The sequence below is a fragment of the Zootoca vivipara genome, chromosome 13, assembly GCF_963506605.1.
Source record: "Zootoca vivipara chromosome 13, rZooViv1.1, whole genome shotgun sequence".
Classification (NCBI taxonomy): domain Eukaryota; kingdom Metazoa; phylum Chordata; class Lepidosauria; order Squamata; family Lacertidae; genus Zootoca; species Zootoca vivipara.
This window is the reverse complement of record NC_083288.1, coordinates 23,476,481-23,489,334: the sequence shown is the minus strand read 5'-3', so window position 1 is coordinate 23,489,334 and position 12,854 is coordinate 23,476,481. Positions and strand designations below refer to the sequence as shown.

At 45.8% G+C, this 12,854-nt stretch overlaps 1 protein-coding gene across 1 annotated transcript in view; it reads right to left on the bottom strand.

Annotated features, from left to right (window-relative positions):
- LOC118094615 (Golgi-associated RAB2 interactor protein 3-like) overlaps window positions 1–12,524 on the bottom strand; it is a 71,282-nt gene extending 58,758 nt beyond the window's left edge. The window contains exon 1 of the mRNA XM_060282111.1: window positions 12,425–12,524. Within this exon, the coding sequence (XP_060138094.1) occupies window positions 12,425–12,524 (100 nt within the window). The remainder of the gene's footprint in view (window positions 1–12,424) is intronic.
- Window positions 12,525–12,854: the final 330 nt, after the last annotated feature.

The following is a 12,854-nucleotide window of genomic DNA, read 5'->3' as shown; positions in this document are numbered from 1 at the left end:
TGACCAAATGAAACCCTGAAGCATCCCTAGTTCATGGTAAACGAAATCTGAAGTGGGTTCCCATACACAGGCACCTGGTTCATATCTAATCCTCCTAACCCCACTCCCAAATGACCTTGAATACCTTGAAAAGCAATAGCCCTCTCTGCTGGGGGATGGCTATCTGTACCATCCTGGCTTTGGTGGAGCTAATGGTGGAGAGCTGGACCATAAAGAAGGCTGATCGCCGAAGAATTGATGCTTTTGAATTATGGTGCTGGAGGAGACTCTTGAGAGTCCCATGGACTGCAAGAAGATCAAACCTATCCATTCTGAAGGAAATCAGCCCTGAGTGCTCACTGGAAGCACAGATTGTGAAGCTGAGGCTCCAATACTTTGGCCATCTCATGAGAAGAGAAGACTCCCTGGAAAAGACCCTGATGTTGGGAAAGATTGAGGGCACAAGGAGAAGGGGACGACAGAGGACAAGATGGTTGGACAGTGTTCTTGAAGCTACGAACATGAGTCTGACCAAACTGCGGGAGGCAGTGGAAGACAGGAGTGCCTGGCGTGCTATGGTCCATGGGGTCACGAAGAGTCGGACACGACTAAACGACTAAACAACAACAACAACAACCACAATGGTGGAGAATGCCCTGCTCAAAAGAATTCCTCCCCAGTGTTTAATGTCTGCATTATTGCAGCATTTTTCAGTTCAGCTGAGAATTTAAGATCTGGCCTCCCCCTCCCCTCCCCCAGCCCTCTGTATTTTCCTGCATGCAGATAAAATTTACTGCTGTAAAATGTTAGTTCGTTGTGGGTGTGAATGTTTTATTTTCACCTCTGCTCCCCATTAACAGCTGTTGATTTTTTAAATAAAAAAGAGAGGGTGGGGAGGGGGAATGAAAGAGAAAGAAAACCCACTGCCTATGGAACAGTGATGCTGCTAAGCAGGCAATGGCCTTTGCGCGCTCACACACCCCTTTGGTTCTTGCGAGGTGGCAAGAGCTTCCCGTGAATCTCTCCGTTTTGGGGGCTGGCGGCCTGACAAATGCCAGCCTCGTAATTAAGCTGCGGGAGACGCAGAGAGAATCCGAGATGAGAGGAAACTACAGAGAAAGCGGGAAAGAGGTGGAGGAGGAGGAGGCTGAAATGTTTGTGCGATTCTGGTTCATCTCATCTTCTCATTGATCCTGGTCCCGTCTCTACATCCCAGTGTATGAGAGCATCTCGTACCACAGGGGAGGGGAACTTTTTCCAACCCGAGGGCCCCATTCCCTCATTGGTGACCTACCAGGGGCCGCATGCCAGAGGTGGCCAATGAATGTGACTCTTTGTTCTTTGCACAGTAAGATGCTATCCAGCCAGGCAAAAGTCTCAAGCCTGCTGCAGTGAAAGGTTTCAGGGTTAGAGCCAACCTTTCCAGCTGGGCAAGAGCTAGGTGGTGAAGGGGAAGGGGGCGTGGCTCAGTGGGAGAGCATCTGCTTTGCATGCAGAAGGTTAAAGTGCAACCCCTGGCATTTCCAGATAGGGCTGGGAGTGTCCCTTGTCTGAATCACTGGAGAGCTGCTGTCAGTTGGTGTACTGTACACAGCGCTGAGCGAGATTCGGTATAAGGCAGCTCTCTCTGTTCCACAACGTCTTCCATACTTTCTGCCACAAGGAGACACTGGGCGGATCAACCGGTCTCACTCAAACCAGGAAGAAACACATATTTGCCGAGGCTGCAGGCTACGTTGGCAGCCACTTAGATTTCTCAAAATTCCAGCAACAACCTGCTTGCCGTCCTTCCTGTTTTGATCCTTGACACTGTTACGTCTGGTTAGCAATGCTGCACTTCCTATCTACTGTAAGAGCAGCTGGTGCTCAAACCGGCAGCTGACAGCAAAACAAACAAACAAACAAACCTCCGTTTATTCAAAACATTGGGTAAAGTCTGAATGCTTGGATCATTCCATTTGCAAAAGTTGTTTGTCTGTTTTTTTAAAAGGATAAATAGATAGTAGGGAATGAGCATCAGCTGAATGGCAAAGCAAATCAGATTCTAACATTTCTGAATTGGATCATGCCACTAAGAAAGCGTTTCAGATCAAACTGGAGACTCTCTGAGCTTCTGAGTGACTCTCTGGCTTCAGGTGTCCAAACACACACAACACTCACAGCCCAAAGTCAAGCTGGATAGATAAACCCTCAGAGCCCAGGAGGGGGTGGGAAAATGAGTAGTGGAGTCTTTTCAGTTTGATGGACAGGGTTAACTTTTAATCCCAATGAATTATTTCCTCACAGCCCCCAATCACAGCAATTTTGGGGGAGGGATTAGATGTGGTATTTCCTTTGCACGTGAATCTGTGCCTTCCTTTATGCAAGTCAATGGAGATATGGGGTGGGGAGGGGATAGAAGGCCACCTCCCACCAGTGGCCCCTGGAATAATAGGGCCCATGCTCAGGCAAGGATGATGTTTGCCACACCCCAGACTTTCCTGTGGATTTATTTTATTTTTCCTTCATTCACTTCCCGTATGAAAACCAAGGGAGATATATCTCTTTCCAAGGAAAAGAGGCTGTCTCCCAAGAGCTAGGGAAGAATAAATCTGCACCCCATCAATGACTCTTGGCGTAGCAGCAGGATGTTTGCTAGGAGGGCCTTCCTATGGATCCATAGTCATTTTTCCACTACCCTCTTGCCCATGCAAGTCAACGGAGAGCTCTCTCTCTCCTAGGGAGAAGAAGCTGTACCCCCAAAAATCTAGGGGGGACAACAACAACCTGGGTCTCCTGACTGAGGGGGGGGGGACATCAACAACCTGGGTCCTGACTGAGGTGCATTTCCCCCACCCCAGCAATTCCTTGGGATTCATGGTGTTCCCTTTTGCACCTCTCTGATTCTTACTGTACCCACAACAAAATGGAGAAGTCTGTCCTTGCAGGATAATCACTGTAGCTACCATTCTGAACTTGGGCAGGCTCCATCTCATCATAAGTGGCAACCATGCCTCGAAATTCTATCCAATTGTAGATAAAACCGATTCAAATAAAGCAGCAAATAAATGCAATTCAAATAAAACAAGATCAAACTTTAAACCCCTGGATGTACCTGCCTATAAACCAGGGAGGCTTAATTTGCTTTAGAAGGACAGCTATAGCTGCAAATTTCAATCAATTCTGTGAAAAGCAAGGGGGGAGTTATAGTATTTTTTAATTCCCTATTATAGTGAATAGAAGATGGGAAGACAGAGCTCCACTTTTTAACAGATCTAATTCAACCCCAAATAATTGGAAAGACACAGGGAGACTCTGAAGCAGAGCAGGCTGTTTCCCAAAGCTGCAGATACAGATGGAAGTCAAATCTTCTGGCTAGTGAGCACCATAAATATATAGCTTTTTAACAGATCTAATTCAACCCCAAATAATGAGTTGAATTGGAAAGACACAGGGAGACTCTGAAGCAGAGCAGGCTATTTCCCAAAGTTGCAGATACAGATGGAAGTCAAATCTTCTGGCTAGTGAGCACCATAAATATAGATAGATGTATAGATAAATAGCACAATGCTGATCCTCATATGGGCACAGCCTGGCACATGGGGAAATGGGTGTCAATATGTTGAATGGAAACCTCTTTCCCTCTCCCAGACAGTCCTTAGAACAACTTGGTGCAAGCAATATTCCTTACATTGAGTTCAATAGGGAGGGAGATTTTTATGTCACTGATGCAATAATAGTGTGTTAGCGGTGGATTTATACTGGGCCATCTGCACATCACTCCACTTTATTGGTGGTTCTGTGGTGCTTCCCCAGTGTTGCTGCATTATTGTTATCTGGAGGGGGCACTCTTGCACATTAGCGCCACAAATGTGGGACACAAACAACAATAACAGCCCCAGAACATTTGCGGTATAAAAAGTCATGGGATTTTAGTAGGACATTGCAAGGCACGTACTTACTGGGAACAAAGCAGTGCTCCCACCCCAAAATCTTGCCAGGTGCAACAGGATACTGAAAGCGGGAACACTGTCACGATAACGTCATGCGCACAGTTCATCATGAATGTCCAATGGAAAGGGTCCCCCCAAGCTCACAAGTGAGAACCTTGATGATGTGAAACTGGGAGAAAGGACACTTTGCAAACAGCCTGTCTCCTGAAAACCCCAGGGAACTTCAGCACAATGTCAACATGACTCTTCTCAGACCCAACAGCATCCACCACCCCACTCCAACAACTGGCCAGTGGAGACAAGGCCAGAGCACCTCGCACAGATAATTAAGGGAAGAGAGCAGCCATACTACGAATCAGGACTGCAGAGACTCTTTCACAGGATTTCCTCCAGCTCTGCTACATGCAAATACTGAGTCTTGTCTGAGCTGTGATGCTCTACAATGGGATTAAGCCCCTGCTACTTCCCACCACTGGGACCCAGGTGGCGCTATGGGTTAAACCACTGAGCCTAGGGCTTGCTGATCAGAAGGTCAGCGGTTTGAATCCCTGTGACGGGGTGAGCTCCCGTTGCTCGGTCCCAGCTCCTGCCAACCTAGCAGTTCGAAAGCATGTCAAAATGCAAGTAGATAAATAGGGACCGCTCCGGCGGGAAGGTAAAAGGCGTTTCCGTGTGCTGCTCTGGTCCGCCAGAAGCGGCTTTGTCATGCTGGCCACATGACCTGGAAGCTGTACGCCTGCTCCCTCGGCCAATAATGCGAGATGAGCGCGCAACCCCAGAGTCGGTCACGACTGGACCTAATGGTCAGGGGTCCCTTTACCTTTACCTTACTTCCCACCACTAGCACCACAATCTGGATCAGTGTCCCTGTGCCGGCAATTTATGTAAAAAACACCTTGCCTTTAGATGCAGCTATGTAGCTAATAGAATGTTTGGTTTGCCCTTTTAGTTAATATACTATTTATGGCAGTCCCTCCAATTGTGTCCTTAGCCTCATCTCCCCCAGCAACACACACACACACACACACACACACACACACACACACACAACTTCAGATCTAGCTGCAGGATCCATTCTGCCCTGTTTTCAAATTTGTTGGACACTGCCACTTCACCCCAAAGCTTGTTGGCACTGTTTGCACAATCACTCTGTAGCATGACTAGTCTTTGACAAAGGCGTTCTGGCATGGTAATTGCAAATATCCACTTGGGAATGCGCACCGTCCTCTTGGAAGGAGGAAGCGGGGGGGGGGGAGAGAACGCCCACAACATTAGTCCCAGGACAGGGAAATGGTCCTGGCATTTGATGTACAGCCTCCCCAGTGATAAAACGAGGGCTGCTTTCCAAGCCGTGTTTTTAATGCCCTTCATAAAAAAAGGTAGAGGGGAAATTCCACTGCACTGGAAACAACTCTTGCAAGCAAAAACAGGACTCAGGGAGCTGGGAGCTTGAAAAGTAGAACTGTGCTGTACATGTGAGGAATGAATGCGAGTTGGTAGCGATGAAGGAGGAATCCATTTTAAACAGATTTATACAATGAATTTGATGGTTCTGGCCCAAAGAAGTGTCTGCTTGTGTCTGAGTCACCCATGCACTGTATTAAAGCATTGATCCGCATGCACAATTTTATAAATATGAATACATAAGTATTTTTATACCATTGCATGTAACGTGCATGCATCTGGTTGCTTTAGGAAACCTGGATCAAATACATATATAGTATGTGTTTAATATCTTTTTTTAAATGCATTTTAATGGAACCTGTTAAAAATTAACCCACTTCTCCTCGAGATCAAGGAGCATGGTGGGAATTGGGGAGGGGTGGGGACAACCCTGTGCATATACACTTAACTTGAAGCGTTTCAGAAAATCCCATCCTTAATCACTGGTTTTGTTTTCGCCTTCATCAACTAGGTTTAAGGTAACATGATAGCAAGTTTCACAAGTTCTGGCACAGCAGCAGAGGGCAGCCTTCCTGCCTCATGTGGAGATAATGTATGAGACCTAAAAGTCCCCTATCCCACACCTACCCATACACATAATGTTAATTTTGATTGCATCATTTGGCCACAATCCCACTTCAAATTCTTGATGCAGAAAAAGCCTCATAAAGCATCGCCAAAAATATAATGAAATGCTTGCCATCTCTCTGGGAGACTGGAGCTATCTTGCATCTGATGAAGTGGACTCCCTAGTCCATAAAAGCTTACGCACCCACCATAAATCTGCTGTAAAGTTGCACAAGGCTCTTTAAAGATTTCCACCCCCACCCCCACCCCGCAGCAGCCTAAGACGTCTACTCTATGTAGAGTAGTATCAGACACTCATTTGTGGCCAAGCTATGGAGGAGGAAAATAACCATGAGCACTGTCCTGTCTAGGGCACACCAGATATCTCAAGCCTCCTCTCTCTCCACCACCTCTGGCGCTTTTTAGCGTTCTAAACTGGGATTCCCAAAGAACAGTCCACTTCAGGACCCTGGAGAGCAACACACTTGCTGGGTGCACATTGCCAGCTTAAAACACAGCTAGGTTGCTCTTTTTCTCAGTTCTGATCCAAACTGGGCTTTTGGGGGGGGGGGACACACGTCAAAATGCAGTATTTACTAAGAAATAACAGGAAATATATGGATTATGGTTAATATAGAGTAAAAGGGAATGTACACAGAGCCTTCCTCAAAAGTCTTTCCTGATAAATGTCCTTTCTTTTCTTTTCTTTTTTGCTATGATAGCTACTTAACATGTAATTGTTCCATATAGGTGAAATGATACCTCAGTTTCCTGGACAAGGGCAAGAGTAACTTTGTGTGGTGGGGAAGGCAGTACTTTTTTTTAAAAGTAGATTGTGTATACCAAAAACACACGCAATAAATTTAAGGAATTAAAAAAAAACCATTTAAAATACGGTGTCAAGTGTTCAAAATTAATCTGATAGGTAGAAGGGGGTGTCTTCCTTAAGGTGATGTCATGGACTCCTTAAGTACTTCCTGTGCACTTTCTTCATGCACAATCGCTGAACCTTTCCCAACTCTGCAGTGTCATTTTTGAAAGACAGATAGAGTGGTGGAAAAGGATATTCTGACCTCGGCAAAGCCCTTAAAAATCACCACCACCACCACCACCCTTTCCTTCTCTCCTTCTCCTCTCTCAGCTATTTTTTCCCTACACCTTTTATATTTTGAAGTTTGCTGAATTAAGCATGGTGCAATGAGGTTTGGGGCATTGGTTTCCCTCTGCTCATATCTTAAAGACTTGAGGAGGATAGTATGGCATGAAAGTGACCTCAGGGAGTGCCTCTTTGTAATATCTGAACTCCCCCAATTTGCCACTCTGTGTAAAATTTACTGGTCTGGTAAAAAAAAGACCTGTCTACCCACCCAGGCAGCCATTAGCTTTGGACCTGCAAATGAACAAAGGGAGGGAGGACAGCTATTGACGAAACCTCCAGACCTGCAAAGCCAGCCCTGTGAGTCAAGATGTTTTGCAACATTGAGCAACAGCTAGAGCCAAATAAAAATCCATACCAGACACCAGGAAGGCCCAGAGAATGGTGCGAAGGCTCGTGATAAGACTGAAACTAAACTAATCTGGCCCTGCCAGCTGCATGGATGTGGGGACTGTACAGGAGCCAGATGTATAATGCTCTGAGCCAGAAACGTGTGGTAAATAAGAAACTAATTGCAAATAGAAAATAAATAATAATTGTTGATAACAAAAAAGATGTGCCACAACAAAGAGCTTTTTTTTTCAGGCATGCATGCTGTTCTGTGCAATGTAAGAACATAAGAAGAGCCAGCAGGATCAGGCCAATGGCCCATCTAGTCCAGCATCCTGTTCTAACATGTGAAGCAATAGGAAAGATTGTGCATTCAAGCATGTGCAGAGTGCATCAGGCTCACCACCAGGTAACATGGCCTTTTCTGACATGGTTCCCCATTTGTGGAATGCTCTTTCCCAGAGAGGTTCGGTTGACGCCTTAATTATCCACCTTTAGGCGGCGTGCAAAAACATTTATGTATTTTGTGGTTTTTATATTGTAATTTTACGTTGTTAACTGCCCTGGGATAAACAGTAAATTGCAAGAACTCGGGCCAGTAGGAAGATGAATTTTAAGTAAATCTTCAAAAGGTTTTATTTATGTAATGATGAATTCAAATAGGAATCAATTCCAGTATGATAGGCAAATAAAAATAAATTCCAGTGAAAAAATCCCAGGACAAGGCCCTGTTTCGACAATTCTTCATCAGCAATGTTTTAATGGTCAGAGTGTACCAAGTATGTTTGCAAATCTTTTGAAGATTTACTTAAAATTCATCTTCCTACTGGCCCGAGTTCTTGCAATTTACTGTTTATTTCTGGACTTCACCAAGAACTCCAATTTCTACAGTTAACTGCCCTGGGATCTATGGATGAAGGGTGGCATAAATTTAATAGATAATAATATTAATAACAACAACAACAGCAAGAGGTCATAGAGTAAAGTTTCCCAGCTGGCTTGAGCCCCAACAAATCGAGGTAGATAACTGAAACATTGAAAATAAATCTCAGCAGCAATCTGCGTCACACATGAAACAGGAAACTACTAGTTTGTAGTCCACCAACAATTTGGCTACAGGGAATTTTCATTGCTAGCCGGAAATTGGGCAATCTGTTACTCCCTGGAAGCAAAAGAAAGAGCTACCAACTGAGTCTTCCTGGGGAGAGGGAAACGTGGGGATTTGGATGGTCTCATTGTTGTTTGCCATTTTTTTCCTCTGCCTTGTGCTTCTGCCAGTCAGATTGCTTACACAGAACTGTTCCACAAACCACAGTCACTGGTGGGCCACTTCACTCAACTGCTAATGCATCCTAGCAGGGCTGTGACCTAGAAGGAAGACAAGTGGTCTAAAAAGCTAGTGGAAGTAAGCAAGGTGACCTATTGCATGCTCAAAACACCCCCTTTCCCCTTAAAATCCCCCCTCCTGCAACCCCAACAGCTTTTAGTGGTGCTGAGCTGCTCACAGTGATTCAGTTCGTAGAGATCATTTTGATTTGTTAGCTTAACTACTCCAGAGTGTTTGCAATCAGGCCCGATGAAAATGTGGTTCACACCTTCAGTTGTAATTGTGACGTGAGAAATTCATTCTGTATTAATGCCTCCTAATTACTGCTGGTACAATAGACTGAGCCATTGAATTGATGCGGATAGATCTCTGTGTAACACATCTAGTCAGCTCTCCGGGTGCTATTCAGAATGGAGGAGAGAGGCACATCCCTTGGCTAGAGATCTTGCAAGTGAGGTTAGAATGTCCTTGCTGGTGACAGTTTTGTACCGCAGAAACTATTGTGAATCACGGGGATGCAACTGTACCTTTGAGATCATCGACATAAATCTGCATCTGCTAAAGCACATAATCCCACACAAGCCAACCTAGGCCCCCACTTTTTAATAGTCACTTGAAGATTATCTCACAGAAAGCTGCCTGTGGTTTAGGGACAAATTAGCCAAAGGGCTGGACTATAGTTTTACTACCCATTAATTATTGTTTTACTACCCACGTACTCTGTAAATAACAACAACAAGTTGCACTAATATAATATCATTTTTACACTATGACAGGCTGCATTTTGCAACCTCTAGTGAGTGTGCAAATCACATGTGTATATTCTAGTTTGGAAAGGCAAAAAACCTATCAAGGGAACGGAAATCTCATTTTCTAAAGGCATGAAATCTCACCTCACCTTCCCCTTCATAAATTCCACCAGCCATTGTCTGCATTTTAGAAAAGCCTCCCAGCCATCGAGGGAGAAGATGACCTTTCCTTTAATTGTTTAGGAAGCAGTTAATGTTTTTCTTCTTCTTTTGCATTAGGCACTACGGTAATGACTTGGAAGATTTTTCTTCAACAGCTTTTGATGGCTGGTGATTCCTAGGTATGACACGCCCCACCTCCCTGAGTACAGGCTGAGGAGAAGTGGTCCGGCTGCTGGAATCTGGCCAGGGAAAGAGGCAGATGTTTTACATCTGGAGGCACCGATATTGTGATTTTTTTTTTTTTAGGGAACACATGATGATCGCCATCACGATATCTTCACATCCATGAACACAAGAAGCTTGCGTTTAAAAGAAGACAGTAAGGTATTATTCTAAGGGTGCTGAATTTTAGGCCCAGCACATGGCTGGCCCAAATGCAGAATCTACGCAGGCTTTTGGAAAACACCCAGCAGGGTCGATGGCATGATCAAAGTCTCCCTCCTCCATCCCACTCTCGGCTCAATCTGCCGTATGCTGTGCCAAGGAATCCAGAGTTAAGCATGACGAATGGACTGATTTTCCTCATCTTTGGGAGTGTTTTATTTTGCTTCTGCCACCTCTGACAAGTTGCATTTTGCTATAAATCCCCTCAATTAGGCTCCAAAACAGCTCCACAGTCATTTCCCTGATGTATGGCGATGGAATTAGCTTAATGTCCCTGGCAACCAATTCCTTGACTAAAAATAGTTCTTGAGCGCTTCTCTCCCTACCCCCCACATATCTCTTGTCCTCCCCCCCCTCCAATATTTCACACACAAAAATGTCATTGAGGACCTCTTCCACCCAGTGAGAAACTAGGAAGGATTGTGAAGTACTTCTTGCCATTGTGCTGCAGGTACCAGATTTAAGGAGCTGCAAGGAAGGGATGGATCTATTCCTTGGCCAAGGAAGGAGTGCCAACCAAACTGGAGGTGTCCAAGCAAGATAACTTCCTGCTCTTTTGCAGTGGAGGCTGGTTCACTGAGGCCAATGGGGCACTGCCTCCCTCCCCTCAAGCTGCCCCTACCCGCCTACCTTCTTCCTTACAACCAATCAGCTGGGTGGCTCTGCCTGCCATTTGCTCTGGCTCCCCCTAGTGTTGGTCTCCCTGACTTCTACCCTACCAGCCCCTAATGGGTACCAGGCACCGGTGACCTTTTTCTAAAACCAATGAGCAAATGAGGATAGGAAGGTATGATAGACCAGTCTCCCACCCGCCTCATTATTATTGCTTCACATCCCTCAGTTCACCCAAGTGGTAGGAAGTTTCAGGGGCAGCATTTTGCCAGGGGGGGGGTTGTTTCTGTGGGAAGTAAGAGGACTGAAGAGATGCATGCTTTTTTCGGAATATCTGCTGATCTACAGCGTGTGGGGGCAGGTATGCAACCAGACAGTGCCAGACGTTTAAAGTGGTATCTGTCGTCGTCCCCCAAGAGAAACAGCATCATGCAACTGGAGCACACACACCAGAGAAACAGGATTTTGCTTTTGCAACCTTCCAACTCCGAAATGGGTCAGATCCACGCTCCGATCTCACCCCACCACCACCATCCCAGACACACTTTTGTAGGCAGGAATGAGCATTCCTGGCTCTACAAATATCAACTGGCCAATCTGCAATTAAAAAAGCTATACGAAAGCCTGGAGACAGTGTCATCCCGGAACCACATATGTGCTTTTCAGTGGTGTTGCTATGTGATGGTCTGCATGCTATGAGAGGGCTTTGCCGACTGGGCTCCAGCTCCAATTTAAAGACGGCACCGCCCTACAGAAATCTCTTGCCTGTCCATATTGTTCCACTTAGATAGCATCGTGTTGCAAACAAATGTGCCATTTTTTTCTCCCCAAAGAGTGATAGGAGAATGGCGAGGAAAGTAGGAACGGAGCTGTGGCTACCAAAGGACGAGGGGAACATAAATTAATTCAAACTCACAGGCTCCTGGTCTGCTTCTGCTTCACATCTTCACTGAAAATGAAGGCTGCAAATAGGCAACAGCTTCTCAGGAGAGTGGAGGTGGTATGACAGAGGCACAATTACATGTGGCTTGTACACATTCCTCACTGTTTGCCTCTTTTGTTGCGAAATGAACACATCATTACGCATATGTGCTACAAATAATACTTCACAACTATCCGAAATTTTGATAACATAACCTTTTCAAGGGATCCAGAATGGTTTGTCCTACACCAGGGGAACCTGTAGCCCTCCAGGTGCAGCCCGTGTGGTGTAGTGATTAAGAGCGGTAGACTCGTAATCTGGTGAACCGGGTTCGCATCTCCACTCCTCCACATGCAGCTGCTGGGTGACCTTGGGCTAGTCACACTTCTTTGAAGTCTCTCAGCCCCACTCACCTCACAGAGTGTTTGTTGTAGGGGAGGAAGGGAAAGGAGAATGTTAGCCGCTTTGAGACTCCTTCGGTTAGTGATAAAGCATGATATCAAATCCAAACTACTACTCCTACTCCTACTCCTCCTCCTCCTCCTCCTCCTCCTCCTGTTGGGATTCTATCTCCCAGCAAGCCCAGCCAGCAAGCCCGATGGCCAGGGAAGATGGGAGTTGTAGTCCCAATGTCTGGTGGAGAACCAGACAGTTCCCACAGCTATTGTATACATTCATTTCTTTAGTTCTGTTGTTGTCTCTGAGCAAGCTAAGCAGTCCTGCAGATACCTGAAGGACCACACAACCCTGAACATTCCATTTATCAGCAACAATAGTGGGATGAGTTGGTGTCTGTCATACCTTCAGCACTCTCTCTGGGGGAGGACTTTTGCACAGCCTCTATCACACTTTTAAGGGCATTGTGAACCCCTTGGGCCTCCTTCGGTTCCCCCTCGTCCATGCAGCGTTCTCCTCCAACTACTACTGACTTTCTCCTCCCTAAATCCAGAGATTTCCTATCCTTTGAAAACCCAAATAGGGGAGCTAAAACTCCAGATTTAGGGAGGAGAAAGTGTGGGGACAGCAGTAGTTGAAGGAGAACGTTGCATGGACGAGAGGGGATCGAAGGAGGCCCAAGGGGTTTGTGATCCACATTAAACTGAGATCTGATCAGGCCCTAACACGCTGTCCTGCAGAGTGCTTGAAAGGGCTCAGCAAGACTCACCAATCTCCTGATCGTCAGGGCTTGCCAAACCCCGGCCAAGTGTTCTCTTCTGCAGCTCTTGCAAGG